The sequence below is a fragment of the Lagopus leucura genome, unplaced genomic scaffold (assembly GCF_019238085.1).
Source record: "Lagopus leucura isolate 7727_CA_CO unplaced genomic scaffold, USGS_WTPT01 Super-Scaffold_650, whole genome shotgun sequence".
NCBI classification, from domain to species: Eukaryota; Metazoa; Chordata; class Aves; order Galliformes; family Phasianidae; genus Lagopus; species Lagopus leucura.
In genome coordinates this window covers 1,330,257-1,345,870 of record NW_024962253.1, presented here as the reverse complement: position 1 = coordinate 1,345,870, position 15,614 = coordinate 1,330,257, and the positions used below count along the sequence as shown (strand labels likewise).

The window sequence follows — 15,614 nt, the reverse complement described above, 5'->3', positions numbered from 1 at the left end:
GAGAGAGAGAGAGAGAGAGAGAGAGAGAGAGAGGATGCATTTTGGGACTCAGAATCAGCAGAGAGTCTCATACAATGTTACAGTGACTGTCTCAGATGGTTCAGAAATGCTGAGATGGTGGGATGCGAAATGCTGTTGCTTTAAGCGAGTGAACTATCTGTGAAAGAACTAGTGTTAGCTTGTATCTTGACAGACGGTCGTTTTCAACTTCTGTAAAAACTGGCTTCCTTCTTGTTTGCAGAAGGGAGTTTAGTGCATGATTTCTGTGACTTGTCCGTAGTTCTTTGGCTGTCTGCTAAAACACCTGTAAATGCATATAATGTTGCATATAATTCTAGGCTGCTGAATGCCTGAGCTTGTTGATGTGACTTCTTGGCAAAGCAAGGGCAAATAGAGACAGTAAGGAGCTTGTTGCTTGAAGGTAACAATGTTTGATTTGGCTTTATTTGCAAAGGGAAAGCTTGCAAATTCAAGTGCAAATGGAAATGTGAAACTGTGTGTTCAGTAATATTTCAAATAGAAGATGTTCAACTGGAAATGTCATGGTATTTACAGCTTACAAGAACCCACAAGTATGTTGTGTGACATAAGGTAAGAGAAGTTAGACTAAGGTAAAGGAGCTGGCTTTGCGAGCAGCTAGGTGGTCTAAGCTCCTTTGGAGCCAGGGATGAAATGCATGTTCAGCAGGCAAAATGGTTGTACCACAGCTGTTTGTGTGACCTAATGCAATCCTTTTGATGTCTGAATGCACATACTATGCTATAAAAAATAAATTTGGAAGGTCTGCCACTCTTCTGAGGTGTTTTATTTGTGTTGCAGTGTTGGGCTGATGAAAAAATTCTGGTTCTCTTGCTCTTTGCTCTCCAGGAAATAGATGTTTGAAATATGCAATTCTTCAGTGCAGGGGTTTGGCAGTATTCTGTATAAACTGCTTCCACCCACCAATTTGGAGACTTTCTCTCTGAGCTGGGAGAGAAGTTGTGTGTATATTTTATTACAATCCTTCTCTGTAATTTGGCGTTATTACAGTAATGTGAATGTGGTGCTTCTGTTATTAGGCAGCACTGGATTTATTTGCTGCATTGAATCAGGCATGGGTTAGTGAAAAAGGACTGATTTTCAAGGGTTATCATCTCAGTTGAAGAATGGCCAACTCATACAGACTTTCCACTTTTTTTTTGGGTTTAACTGATGGTGGTTCAATGAGCAGATCTGCGTATTGTTAACAGTCTCATATTGCTGCTGATCTGCTACTGTTGGACATTTGAAGAGGAAAAGCCATGGATAGTACTGTTGGATGGTCACGTGGCAATCTCATCCAGCACCCTATTCCATCTAGCTTTATAAAAATTGGATTGATGCAGCGAGTCAGATCTGTCAAAATGTCCTGAGGAAATGAAGCTAATGCATCTCTGAAGGCTTCTTTTGAATTTAAAATGAGCCATTTCCATTCAGTTATTCATTTCTTTAAGTGTTTTGAGGGGTTGCACTAGTTAGCAGTGCTGCTGGAGTGCTTGTTATATTAAATGTCTTCTACCACCCAAGCAGGCTGGAGATGGTGTAAAACAAAATTGCAAACTTCAATGCGTTAGAGGTAGCCCAAACTTAATTTCTAAGTTCCTAAATCTTGTTTCATGTTATCAGTCCAGAAGAACACCCTTTAAATTTTTTACAGTAAGATGGAAAACTGGATGGGTGATTTAATACAGGATATTGTGGGAAAGAGGCATTGGACCAAAATGGAGAGAAAGCAGTGAGATTCCTGGGATAGCTGTGGATGTGGGATTCAGGAAATGCGAGTTGTGTTGTGGCACAGCCAGGGCAGGATGACTGTGGGAATGCAGTTTAATATTTGAACCCTGTTCCTTGCACCTACAGAACAGGGCTGTGTTCAGTACATTTAATTGGGAGTAAAACTGTTTTGAAGTGTTCAAGAATGATATAGTGCTGGAGACAAAATGGTTTTCTGTTTGAAGTAAAGGTAGTGAAATGAAAATGTGTGTGTAAGTGTATTTGGTTCTGGACGGTATGTCCTTCCAGACTTTATTGGACAGCAGTGTATTTCAGTGGTTATGGTTTTGTTCCACTTTTCATTCCTCTTGAGCATGTAAAGGTGAGTTTAGCAACTGAAGCATTACTGAAATGTGTCTCAGGGGCAGACTCAGCTCTATCTCAGAAGGTGACAGCTGCTAGCATGTTTGTACACCTTAACCATGAGTAAGTTCAGCTGTGACAGTTGCACAGATGTGCTGAATCTTCATGTTGCATGTGGCTTCCTTCCCTGAACTCTTTGGTCTGTTGTTGGACTATAGACTGAGCCTTATTTCTACTCAGAGTCCTAAATCCAGAGACCTTTCCTGTTTGAGTTCAAACTGCAGCACTGCAAGGAAGGACTGTTTCAGAACCGGAGCATGGGACTTTCAGGGGGCCAAGCAGATCCTCGTACTCTGTTTTTGTAATAAGTCAACGACTGTGGCTGAGAACAGTCTCAGTTGGACTTCTTGCACAAAGCTAAACTTCTACTTTTCTGTACTAGACAAACTCAGAGAAGACAGCTTAAATTCCTGTGCTCCAGATGAGTTCAAATCTGGAAGTGTAATTAATGTGGGCAGCGCTGTTTTGCTGGGTCTGTTCTGATGTCTACTGTTGGTTTTATGTGTCAGTGTTTATTTTTGGTACCAGGTGGTGATACTTCTGTCCTGTGGGTTTCTGAAGAGCAAGACAGAATCTTTGCTATGAACTTCACTCTTTCTTCAAGTTAGCTAGCCTCTTCAAGAAGCAACTGAGGTGTAAGCATTCACTTTTAAAAGTTCTTTACTCTTTATGAGGTTACACATTTATTTCATGTTTAATCAAAACTAGTGGAACCTATTTATTTGAAACACAACTTGTGGTAGCAGGATTTAATTCAGTGTTGACTACTGATGTAATTTTGTTTCTGGATCATTTTTTCTAATGGCATTCAGTCCTAAATGAACTGGCTTGGAAAAAAATGAAAGCAGACTTAGTTGGTGCTGTGACTGGAAAGGAAACATTTGAGCCTTAGCTAAATAAGAACTGATTTTATTGGTTTTTGTATGCTTGTGACTTAAAGATGATTGTGTTTGTAGTGAAGTGCAGTCTTCTAGTCAACATTAGCCCCAGAATTCATTTGTTCCTGGTCTAGGTTTGCAGAACCAGTAAGTGCATTCCTACTGCTCTCTGTTCAAGCATCATTGTGATGGGGCCATTTTTTTTTTTTTTTAGTGGCTTGACTCGCTTATATTTCCATCTGTTCTCCTCTTTTGCTTTAATTTGGAAATTAGTGTGGCACTGCTTAGCCCTCAGTGGAGTGAACTTGTTATGGCTGAACCCTTCAAATGGCTGAATACCACACAGTTGTTTGCTCACTCCCTCCTTTCCCAGCAGGACTGGGGACAGAATAGGGGAAAAAAAAGCCGGTCTTTCTCAGAGCCTTGGCTCTGTACAGTACCTTTTAGCAGCAGATATAATCATTGGCGTGTTACCTACTTTGTTTTTCTCTTAGAACTGAAACACAACATCATACCAGGTGCTCTGAAGAAAACAATTCCATCCTTCTGAAACAAAGACACGTGTGAAGATCACTGAAGGGAGCATTCACCTTGAACAATAAACAGTTTTTTCCCTGTCTGTAAGTCCTGCAGCACAGCAGAACCTAAGATCTTTTCAGCTGGATTTTTCTGTACGTGCTTATCTTGTCTCTGCCTTGATCAGAAGGATTGAAGGAAGAGAAATACCTACTGGCTAATGAGAAAATGAGTTTGCACTCAAAGCTGAAACTGTACCAGTGTAACATCTTGATTAGTGGAGTAAGTGACTTAAAACCAAAGAAGTTGTGCAAAAATGAAGGCTGTCACAGTGGTGGCACTGGTCATGGCATTCACCCTTCTCTCATAAGCTTAATTTGCTGGAAGGCTTGAGATGCTGTGTGTTTTTCTAAGCTGGTTTGCAGAACAGCCCTATGATGGGCTCTCAGGTACTTCAGTGATTGAAAATGTTGAGAATGCCTGCTCTTGTGCAGCATGTGTAATCAGTGAGAGAAAAACAGATGTTCTGGTAGTGAATAGAAGAGTTTCTTGGAAAAGGCAGCGCTGAGAGCTTGGTGGAAGCTTTAAATGGTGGCTTCTGAATTCAGTGAGTGTACCGGGAATTTGGATTCTCAGAATGTGGCTCTCGTAGCTGAGGAAAATGAGGCCTGTATGTGGAAAGCAGTGATGTCAGGTGGCTGGGAGAGTTTAGCAGTGTTAACCACGCTGTGGGAGCAGTGCTACAGGAACGGGAGGAGGCTTTCAGTGGCCTTGTGTATTTAGGCTGCTTGGGCTGGGGGTGCAGTGAGGATTTGAAGCAGTGGCTTCCACACAGGATTTTAGCACGGCAGGCAGGGTTGTTTGTAGGTGGAATGATTAATTCAACAGAATGTTTTCTGTCAGTAACATGCTGAGTTTTGTGGAGGGAATAATAAGTGCATGGTGAGAGTGGGTAGTGCATGTGACCAGGGTGTGAGAGGAAGAACTGGTGAATATGTAGTGGTCTAACACTGTTCCCTTTATTCTTGTGCAGCACAAAGCACGCGTATTTTACTGAGGTTTTAATATACGAAAATGGCAACTGCTGTTTGACCTGCTAGCAGATAGTTGATTTTAAAACTTTAGTCCTTTTAATTTCTTGCTGTTTTTTTTTCATCTGCTTTGCTTGAGTAATTCCATAAGATTTTTTTTCACCAAATTTTTAATCAAAAAGGAAAAGTCGCAATAAATTATGCCACTTTTATAATAAACATTTACAAGAAAAACTAGCATGAATATAGCTTTCTTTGGAATACATTTTTTTTAATGTCAGTTGTTATAGTGCTAAAACACATTAAGTCTTGGTTAATGTTGATGAAAAGAATACAAATTACTTTCTGCAATATGAGCAGAATTATTGTGTTGGCATTGAGAGCAGGTCCTGGCATTGTGCACCATGTTGAACCCTTCTAGGCAATAGAAGACCAACTATTTGTATAACTCCCTTGATCAAAGAACGTAAGAAAAACCTCAGAACTGCACAAGTATTAAAAAAGGAGTTCTGTAGAAGAGTAATACAGCTCTGTCAATGCTGTGTTGATAGCATAGGAAGAATGTCTAGCACACCTCATTCATAATTAGGAAGAGGCTGAAGTATTAATATTCAAGTACTTCATAGCTAGCTTGTTGCATATTGAAATATCACTGCCACAAGGAGAGTAACATTTTAATCAGCTTAAGCTGCTCTGGATTCTGGACATGCATTCTAGATGTACAGGACACTCCAAAATTTTTTCATGTGTGTTTACCAAAAGTAAGTGGAGTATTTTGTTGAAACTAACGGCTTTCTTTCTAACGTGAAAAGGGTCATATTGAAGTGCTGGCTTTCTTCTTACATGCATTAGCTACAGAATGTGCTTGGCACTATCTGTGCTGAGATTACCGCTCTGGATGTAATTTGTTCATAGTGGTATCACGTCAGGTGTCAACAGATCCAAAGTAGCTGAATTTGGCACAGGCTTTTAGATGCTTTTCACCTGGATTTCATGTTTTCAGAAGTGTTAGGTATTTGCTGTCTAAAGCTTTAAATATAGTGAAATGTTAATTAAAAGCAGTTGTCCTGCTTATCAAATTTAGATTTTGTTTCCTTACTGTGTTGTGAGATTACTGTAGCCCTCACTGGTCATTTAAGTGCTGGATCATTTTCTCAGCCACTGTAGAGCTTTTCCTTATTTCTGAGTGTGGCAAAGGGCCTTATTGCCCAAATACACAGTCACGGTCTTAAAAAGCACCATAGGGCTGTATTATCAGATACGAGTATCACGTCCTTAACCATTTCAAACAGTACGTGCTCTTGACAAGAGCAGTGTCTTTAATGAGCAAAGTGGAACCTTAAAGAAGGATTGCTACTGAACTGTGATTGATGTTAATGCAGTGAATCCATGTGGAACAGCAAAGTGAGAGATGCAATACTTTTTTGTTTGGAAGAGAGCTGTCTTCCAGTTCAACTTCCCCTTGACTGATGATACTGAAGCAGACGGTCTGATTGCCCCCTATGTTATGCTAAGCTACTGAAACATTTAAAAAATCAGTTTCTCCTAATTTTTGTCACTGTTAGGAAAATGCTATTCAGCATCTGCATGTAGAAGCCCTTACTGGATGTTATTGCCATCACTAAAGAGTGTTGTCTCATAATTTGATAACATGATGTGCAGATAGACCTACTCTTCAGGGGCTCTTTTCTCACTGTCCTTCCCATTAATGCATTCTACATACATATTTTTTAAAGAACTGCTCTATTAGTTCCTGTCCCTCTGCCCTTCAATCATTGCCCTGAAAATAACAAGCTGAATTAATTTGATGTTACAGACTGTCTTTCAAATTCTAGATCTTTCTTCAAAATGCTGAGATGGTTGAAATGTGGGGTTTGTATGCCGCAGGGGTATCTTATCCCTGCTCCCATACACCCTATTATTCTCTTTGTAATTTCTGTTCTGCGTTTGGTTAAACATATGATGACCACTTGTATCCTGTAAGATGAAGACGTCACTAGATTTGTGTTAACCGTGGCCATTGGAAATTGAATGAGAAGTGATTTCATTCCCTATTCTGGTTCACTGAAATCTGGTTTTAAAATGGCTTGATCCAAAGAACTGCTTTCTGTGGCTCAGTGCTGTTGTATGTAATAGAAGTGAGCTTACTGCACTCTGCAGCTTACTAGGCTTACTGTTTGCAGAGCTGTCGGAGGTCTGAAGCAGAAACATCTGCAGATATGGGGGTAAGTCATCAATTTGCAAACTGCAGTACCTGAAAGTCAGACATGTTTGTTCTGTGCTGAACTTCTGTCATCAGCTTTTTACTGTCAGCCCACACGCTATTGTGTAGCAATTATTTAACAGGCATAGCTGGGAAGCTCTAGTATGAAGATCTTATTTTGTCTTAGCAACAGGCACTGTCTAAATCTATAAGTGTTGTGTTTAACTATATAGGGCATCTTGACACTGGCCACAGCCTCTGACTTACACTGAATTTAGTAGTTAGAGTAGAACTTCCAAAATGTTGTCTGAAACTTTCTAGTCCGAGCTCTTTCAGAAGAAAAGGAATGTAGACAGGAATAGAGAGTGAATGGAATATAGAAGTAACTACAATAAAACACAACTTCCCAGCATCAGCTCATTAGTCACTCTTGGTGGTATTTAATTTGTTATTTTTCTCATCTGCTGATGAGCCTGGCTCTTTGGTTTTGTTTCTTTCATGCAGCAAAGGTGTTTAAAAGTTTGGGTTTAAGTGGTGATATGCCAGGTAGACTGTCAGGAGCATCTTCTTTCTCTTGTGCAAGGGAACCCTTATCCACGCAATGTGATTATCTGTGCAAGAAGCAGGAGATGTTTGAAAACTCATGTGTAAGATCTCAAAAGCAGTTGTTCTGCTTTTTTGTTCTTCTCTTCACCAAGCTAAACGAGCCCAATTCCCTCAACCTTTCCTCACAGGAGAGGTGCTCCAGCCCTCTGATCATTTTAGTGCCTTCCTCTGGACCATTCCAAGAGCTCTGTGTCTTTCTTGTGCTGGGGGCCCCAGGCCTGGATGCAGTGCTGCAGATGGGGCCTTGCAAGAACCGAGCAGAGGGGGACAATCACCTCCCTCTCCTGCTGACCACCCCTCTTTTAACACAGCAGGAGATAGTTGGCCTTCTGGACTACAAGTGCACACTGCTGCCTCATGTCCAGCTTCTCATCCAGCAAGAACTGTTTCTTCAAGATTTCCAGCTTGTCTCCTATTTCTGTGCCAGATTTTTCTATCATCAGTTTTGTCTTGACATCTCTTTACTTCTGCACGTGTTTTCTTTTCTCTCCTGTGTTCCCGTCTGTCTTCAGTTTCTAAGGTTCTCTTTCCGCATTCTGGGTTCTACTACTCTATTTTCATCTGTCATGATATCAGGACTGTTTTCTCAAGGTGGTTATGTGAAATATGGGCTTTTCTTGTCGGTATGTTAATACTAGACTACTTCAGTAGCTGCTGAGGTTAGAATTGCTTAGAACTTTCAGACACTTTTAGCCCTGATCTTCTTTCCAGTGGGTTAACTAGAACCAAGGGTTAACTGGAACCATGAATGAAGGATTGGGGCGAAGGACTTGTGGAATTATAGAAGAAAGCTTGTAGGTCTCTATAAGAAGACCTAAAAATATGTAACAAACTTTTAATCCCAGGCTTTTCTGTCATCCAGGAAAGATGCTGAAAATCCCTTCATATAGTAGAGTGGGCTTTCTATTAAGTTAAAACAGGTAATGAAGTATCCGAATTCTCTATGACAATGTGCCCCAACCACAAATACCCTTCAGCATCTTGTAGTGCCTGGAGATGAAAGGGAACAGTAGTAAAGCTGCAGGGATGAGTTGGAGGAAGGCTTTGGAAGCAAGTCCTTCTGATTTCTGAAAGAGCAGTAATAAAGGTAAGCAAGTCTTCAGTGCCCAGTGCAAAAGCTTTGACCATGCCAAGGTACTGCAAACCCAGAAGCACAGCTGTCACATCAGTAACCCTCAGGCTTAAGAGGCTGCAAATAAGATACTGCAAACCCAGAAGCACAACTGTCACATCAGTAACCCTCAGGCTTAAGAGGCTGCAAATATGTTTTTTTTTGGTTTTTGTGGCAAGAGAGAGAAGTAAGATGCTTGTAATGGGCTAAATAGCCTACCAAATCTGATTACTCAAGAGATACTAGTTTAACTAAACCCACTTTTCTGAAGAGATGACAAAATGTGGTTGGGAACCTGTTTCAGCATTACTGTGTGCAGTGCCTAATGGTTCTGTTTGCTGACAACAGTTCTCAACCTGATCCCAAACGTGTCAGTTGCTACTTGGAGCAGCTAAACATCTTTAGACACCCTTTCTTTAAGGGAACATCTGTGAGGGTAACATTCTTATGGATGTGCAAGAGAAACTTGAAGAACAGGACCTTGTTTGGGGACGATGGATGTGAAAGTTAGATCTGTTCCATGTTGTGGTTGGAGTGTTGTTGGCTGCTGGTGGGAGTGTGCTGGTTAATTCCATTTTTGTGAAGGACGCCTGTTGGGTGCTGCAGTCTGTTAGCTGGAGGACTTCAGAAACAGAGCAGCTCTGATCCTATATCATACATAGCATCAAAGGAGGACTTAGATTGAGTTATTCAGGGAGTTATGCTGTGGTGTTTTAAGAAAGATCTTGTGATATATTTCTAGTACAGCAAAAGAAGCAGATCTGTTATTGAATGCACCACAGGCATCCTGGAGCAGGGCTGACAGATCAGCAAGTATTCTGCAGCTCCTTCTAGTTAAATAAAAGCTTTTCTTTGGGATCAGACTGCTCTGTTACGTGCTGCCTGAACATTCCTTTAACATTTTAATCATGGAGTATTTGCTTTATTAACTTCTCAAAAAAAGTTGTTAATGAAATTCCGTGAGCACTGGATGAAAAATGTTACCACTGCTTCCTTGTGCATGTTTGAAAACTTTATCTTGCTACCAGTTTCTGTGTACCAGCATTGTGTACAGTTGTGTGTTTTACCCACTGCGTCGGGACAAGCGCTGTGTTGTCTGACGGGCTCTGCATACCAAGTGTCATAGTATCCCTTTTTAGAGCAACAGGGATTAAACCGAAGAGGATCAGTGTGGTATTTCCAGTAGGAAAAGCTATTCTTAATAGTCCTGCAGGGGAGGCAGGTTGTTCTTGCTCACTGGGTCTGGGAAGGAGCAACTTCTGAGTACTGTGACCTAGAGCTCTGCCTTCCTAATTAATCTGGGTGTTTCTTCTTGTCTCTTTTTTTTCTCTTTTTTGCCACTTAGGTTGTCAGACCATAGGCTAAATTACTGTCTTAATTATTGACGCTGTAAAATAAGTTTGGCTATTGGTCTTGGCAATAGGATAAACAAAGCAATTGTCAGCGGCGTATCCTGTAATCCAGAGATAAGACTATAGAACTGCATAGGATTATGCAACACAGTATGTATAAATTTGCTAAAGCTTTTTCAAAATATTTTTCAGGTTCTAAATGGCTTCTAAGAAGTTGGGATCCGACTCTCACGGTGAGTGGAATTTGTTATCTTTCAATCAGATGAATCTCAGTATTGTTGCTGACTAGAGCCTTGGCTTAGAAAGGCCACAGAGGCTAATTGTTCAGCCTTAGATGAGATTTTTTGTTGTAAATGAAGTGCCTTGGCTTCCTCCTTGCATAGTTGCTTGCTGATGCTGTGCCTGTTCTCTAGTTAAACAGAAATAAAGCTGCTGATTACCCTCCATTATCCCCTCCCTCCACTCGTGGCAGACTAATACCTCCCCAAGAATCCCCTTCAGCATCAAAGGTGAACTGTAATTATGGTACTGATATGAAGATCACTGAAGCAGTCTCTAATCTGCAGCTTACTCTTATGAAAGTCAAGTGAGCAATTGGATTGAAAGTTAAGCTTTTAATATAGCATTGTGCTTGCTTTTTTCTTAGCAGCGAATTTATTCCTAAACTGGACTTCCATAACTGCAAGCTGTTGAGCTAGATAAGTGAAGAAGAGATTTTTGTCTGTGTCTGAGATGTGTGATGTCATGCAGATGTTTGGCATTATAAAGAATTACTTTCTTGTATATGTGCTACTCTTAGAAAATGAGATATAGATTTGAAAGAGCTCTTATTTCCTTAGAGACCTAAGTACAGTTTGTTATATATAATGCAGACCCTTAAAAGAAGTAAATAAAAGCTGCTCTGGGAGGCTCAAATGAAATGTCTAACATGATTGTTGTAGAAAGAATATTTTGTGTCAGAAAAACAGCCTTGATTTTTCAGGGTAGTCTTTCTGAAAATAGAATCCAGAGGCATTGCTCTCCCTCCTGAGCATGTTGTTCTATCTTGCAAGCATGAAATTGAGGGATGTAGTAAACTTAGATTAATTTAAATACACGTTAAGGATTAATAGAAGTAGTCTACCAAAACTTGATCTTTGGATAGCTGCCTCTGTTGTTGTGGCAATTTACTTCATTGTTAGATAACTGCCAACTTCAGTTGCTGTTCTCTGGACTGCTTGTCTTTTGAATCCGTCTGCTTCCTAACCCAGGCTAGAAGAGACCCTGCTCAGAGATGGAAATAAGCCTGTCTTAGATGTTTCTTAAAACAGTGCAGTTTGGTGGAACATGCCCCTGGCTTCAGAATAATAAGGTCAAAACAGGTGATGCTGTACCATGGCTAACTTGACTACCTTCCTCTGTACCCTCTGTTCCTAATGATATCCTTAACTCTGTCACAGTACTGGTTCTGAATAGTGGAACAGATTTCTTACTGATTTTCCAAGAAATAAGCCAAGGCAATTTTTTCACTCTTTTCCATAGTTGGGAAGCATCAATCCCACTAATTGATTTTTGACTTAGTGTGAAGCATCTAGTCCAGCAGCTGCATTCTGATCTCTTCATCTGCTTTCAGCTCAGGTTCTGTGACAAGCTGAAATTGGTCAACCAAGTTGGTGGATCTCTTGTACTTATTGTTCAGCTGTGTATTGAGAGTTAGAGGCTGAATTCCAGGAGGTTAAATCACAGAATAGCTAAGCTTTGCAGGGAGCTTTGGAGGTCATCTTTTCCAGACCTCTTGCTGGGCCACCTGGAGCGGGTTTCTCAGAACCTTGTGCAGATGGGAAGAGGCTGGAGACAACAGAACACATTTTTTTGTTTCTCCACTTGAGGGGTGATTTATGACTTTGCGTAAAATGTAACTCCGTGTGCTGTCTTGTCATCTGGATAACTGGAAGTTCAAGCTTACGTTCTAGCAAAAGTGGCATCCAGGAGTACAGCTCTCATCTGATAAGCAAAAGGACAGATTACGTTAAGAGCAACAAGTTAATGTTGCTGTTGCGTTGTCTCTTACTCTGTACAGTTCAAAAACTTTCCAATCCAGTTTCTGAAAATCACATGACCTTAGTTTGTGTGGCCACTGAAACGAAGTTGGTTTCAAAACAGTTTCCAATTCATTACTGGTAACTGCACTTTATCTGAACTGTTCTCATTGTGCTGTCACACTGCTTCTATGGATTAGCTGGCAGTTTCTGCATTACTGAAGTGGATAGAAGTCTTTCACAGCAGTAGTTCCTTGGTCCAGGAGTGTCGTATAGTGTGTGGCATCAGAGAGCAGTCAAGCAGCTACTGTTCTACTGGGGCTGTTCTCACAGAGCCCTCCCTCAGTTTGTCATAAAGCCCTTAAAGAAGATGAAGGAGCTAACATGCTTTTGAAACTACAGTTAGAAAACGTTTGATGGCTTTGCTTAAACCACTGAAATAATGGCTTGTTTACATTGTGTATGGAGGTTCTGCTTATTGTTTTGAATTTGCTGTTTGTGTCCTTACCCATCAGAGTGTTTAGACAGTATGGCCATCTGTTTGAAAAAAAAGATACTTTGCTTACTGCTCAGTTTTTAAGTTTGCTAGACTAGTGCTGTTCTGGCTGTGTTGGAACAAACTGAGTACTACGTGCTTCAACATTTCACTTCGGGAGGGCTTCTAGCATTATGGACTCTTCATTGTCAAAATGTCTAGAATATTTTGTGTGTTTCTTGTTTGATATCCTTGTAGCTGAGTTGTGTTCAAGGCAACAGTATAGCAGTGTATTAGAAAACTGTCACATTAGGAAGACATTGGGAAGTTTTCTCCTTAGCCTAGCTGCTGGGGTTAAATGAACAGCTGTCAGTTCAGATATAGTCTGTGTTTCTAGTTTTCCTTCTACTGTGCTAAAACAAACAAAGTTGCTGTATAAACACCACAATGACCAGTGCCTATTTCAGGCAAACAAGAATGCCATGTAAGGGGAGGTATCTACCACCTACTGTGTTAATGCCTCTAGTAAGATGCTTATTTGCATACTGTGCAACTCGGGTTGGGAGTGGTGCAAAGAGATAATCCTGCTTCACTTGCATGCTGCAATAATCTCTGCTAGAGCAGAACTAGTGCTGGTGGGACTAACTGGGGCATGGTAGTTACCAAGCTGGGCTCTCAGCAGTTTGGGGATGTGGTTGTCTCTGAGTCAGCCATAATTTACAGCTATAGTTCAAAGGCTGAAAGAGTTCCTACTTCTGCATAAACACTCTGTCGTATCCAACTTCTCAAATAGTCAGCTCAGGTACTGCTTGGATCTCATAGTGTGAGTGGCCATGAAGGTGTGGTACAGATGCTGTGCCTTACTTGAATGTGTGGTTCTTAGTAAGGGTCAGTGAAGATAGTAACACACAGTGCGTGGGGCCCTTTTCTTGTTCTGGTGGTACAGGTGGCTATTCAGCCTGAGGGTTTCAGAGCTGGAGGAAGAGCCACCCACGTCCTAGCAGGACTCTGGGACCAGCCAGTGCAGTGCATAGTATGAGAGCTCACTTGATGACAGCACATAACATTTAACTCCAAATTAACAGGATATTCCTGTTTTCAAAAGCTGCTTGTCCTCTTGGAGCTTGTGGCTGTGTTACTGTAGATGAGTCAACAGCGAGGGAACACAAATAGTACTTGAACTGTCATCCAAGTATGAAAATGGGTCAGATAAAAATGGCAAGGCACAGCTCACTGAGCAAGAGGCTAGTGCTGAACAACATCCTACATGTTGCCACTTATGCCTGGTTGGATTCATATCATTCCAAGCAAGGTTACGTTCAAATGATGTGATGTGGGCTCTCTGGTACACTTCACAGCAGCTTGTGGAAAAGAAACCTTTAAACCTCTGGATTCCTGGAGGAATTTAAGTTGTTGGTGACTCTGCCTTGTGTGATTTGTAGGATGCTTGAAAAGAAAGTTTCTGTCCTAAAAAGCTTATTAAACACTATGTGTGAGTGACAGACATCAAGCACAGATGGAGGACCATGAAGTAAGCCAGTGGCCTCATTAGAATGATCATGAATTGGGTGGTGAATCAAGTTAGATCGCCTCATTTGGAAAATCAAAATTACTATACTGAATAGTCTTAAGGTACTTTTCTGTGTTTGTGTTAAAGCCAGTCATTGAGCTACTTGCTCTTGTGACTGCTTTTGTCCAAATGCTGCTGCTGCTTGTATGCCAGAACTGTGTTTTCCTGGCTACTCTAGAGTTGGGTCATCCTAAAGCCTGTTTCAAATGTGGCAAAAAGCGATGGCTCCTTCCACAGAGGTGTAATAAAATGCAGTGTTCAGGGCAGCTTCAGAATCTGGTTGTGTAGGCTTAGGCTAGTCACAAAAGAAGCTCAAATGCCAGGAATATTAACTTCAGCAGCTGCTCAGCTGCTGCGTTATTGTAAAAGCGCAAAAAAGTCAAGGGCTAGAGTGTTCTTTGTAAAGAACAAAGCTGAAGCAATGAAATCAGAACAGATTCAGTGTTGATGACACAACTTCCTCTGAGTTGAATCACCTTCACCTGATGTAGCTGTGGCAACAGAGGAAGAATTACTCCCAAATACAGAAATGTGAGGAGTAAATTGAAATGGTGAGGTTTGTGATAAAACTTCTTTTGATTTTAGGGCCTTTCAGCTATCTTGATGATGTCCCATTTAAGATAGGAGACAAATTTAAAACCCCTGCGAAGGTTGGACTACCCATTGGTTTCTGCCTGCCTGATTCTTTTCAGCTTGTCAGAGAAGCCCAGGTAAGTGATATTTTTTTGTCTATATGGGTCTTCCAAATATGATGCTGCAAATTGCTTTTAACAGGTATGCTGTAGTGGCACATCTTATGCCAGTAGTAGCAGAAGATCTGCTGGAATGTATAGTAAGGTAAAAAATATTTTGCATGGTAAGCCAGGTAAAAAAAAAATCTCTGCTTATCAGTTACAAAAATGCATAATGACATTTATTTTCTTGTATCTACTCCAAAATGAACTATGTTTTTGTGTCTTGGTTAAAGATCTAAATGCTACCCTGATGTTGCTAAAATTAAGCAGTATCTTTTAAGAGGAAGAATTGTCCTCATTCTATGAATGTTTTTGAAGATAACAGGTTTGGCTGTATTTTGTGGGTTCTCAAAGTAATGGCTTGAAGGGATTTCCAGTTCCTGTGCTCTGTGCAGTTCTGAGCAGAAATGCTGCACCAGCCATGCAGCAAAGAGGTTACAGTTTGGTACAGATTTCTTCCAGGTCTTTTAGGGTCATGACTCATACGTAACCATCTGGTAACAAAAATCTTCAAGAGCAGGATGTGGTCCTGGCAATATAGTTGGACTGCTCAGACACCAAAGAATATGAAATTAATAGAACCTGGCACATCTGCCAGTGAGCTTTTCAAAATCACTGTGTTTGTAAATTGTGTATCTTCCTTTTTAGAGCCTTAGATCCAAGGGAAGGGAAAACTTCAGTGGACAGCTGAGATAACAGTTCTCCAGGTTTTCACTGAAGCCCGCTATAGATAGGATATGATGCAACATAGTGAGTCTCAGAAAATCCTAGCAAAGGCATAGCAAGCCTTCCTGGTGTGTTGCTCTTTTGAGCTAGGACCTTGCAGTGCTGTTGCAAGAGTAGTCCTGTTTGGTTATGTGACATCATTCTGGTAAGCAGATCGTAATTTTTCTGAGTCACTGGTAGGTTATACCCTGCACATAGCTCATAGGCTTTGTTCTCTAAATGTTCTCTCATTGTTCAGAG

The 15,614-nt window shown here is 40.9% G+C and overlaps 1 protein-coding gene across 6 annotated transcripts in view; it reads left to right on the top strand.

Moving 5' to 3' along the window:
• Window positions 1-15,614, top strand: part of UBAP1 (ubiquitin associated protein 1) — a 35,725-nt gene that overhangs the window by 5,805 nt on the left and 14,306 nt on the right. For all 6 annotated transcript variants that reach the window (XR_006177285.1, XR_006177287.1, XR_006177286.1 and 3 more), the window contains exons 2-3: window positions 10,044-10,084; window positions 14,500-14,624. Coding sequence is in view for 3 of the 6 variants with exons in the window: in XM_042862287.1 (XP_042718221.1) it covers window positions 10,051-10,084; window positions 14,500-14,624 (159 nt within the window). In the remaining 3 variants the exon portion in view is untranslated. The remainder of the gene's footprint in view (window positions 1-10,043; window positions 10,085-14,499; window positions 14,625-15,614) is intronic.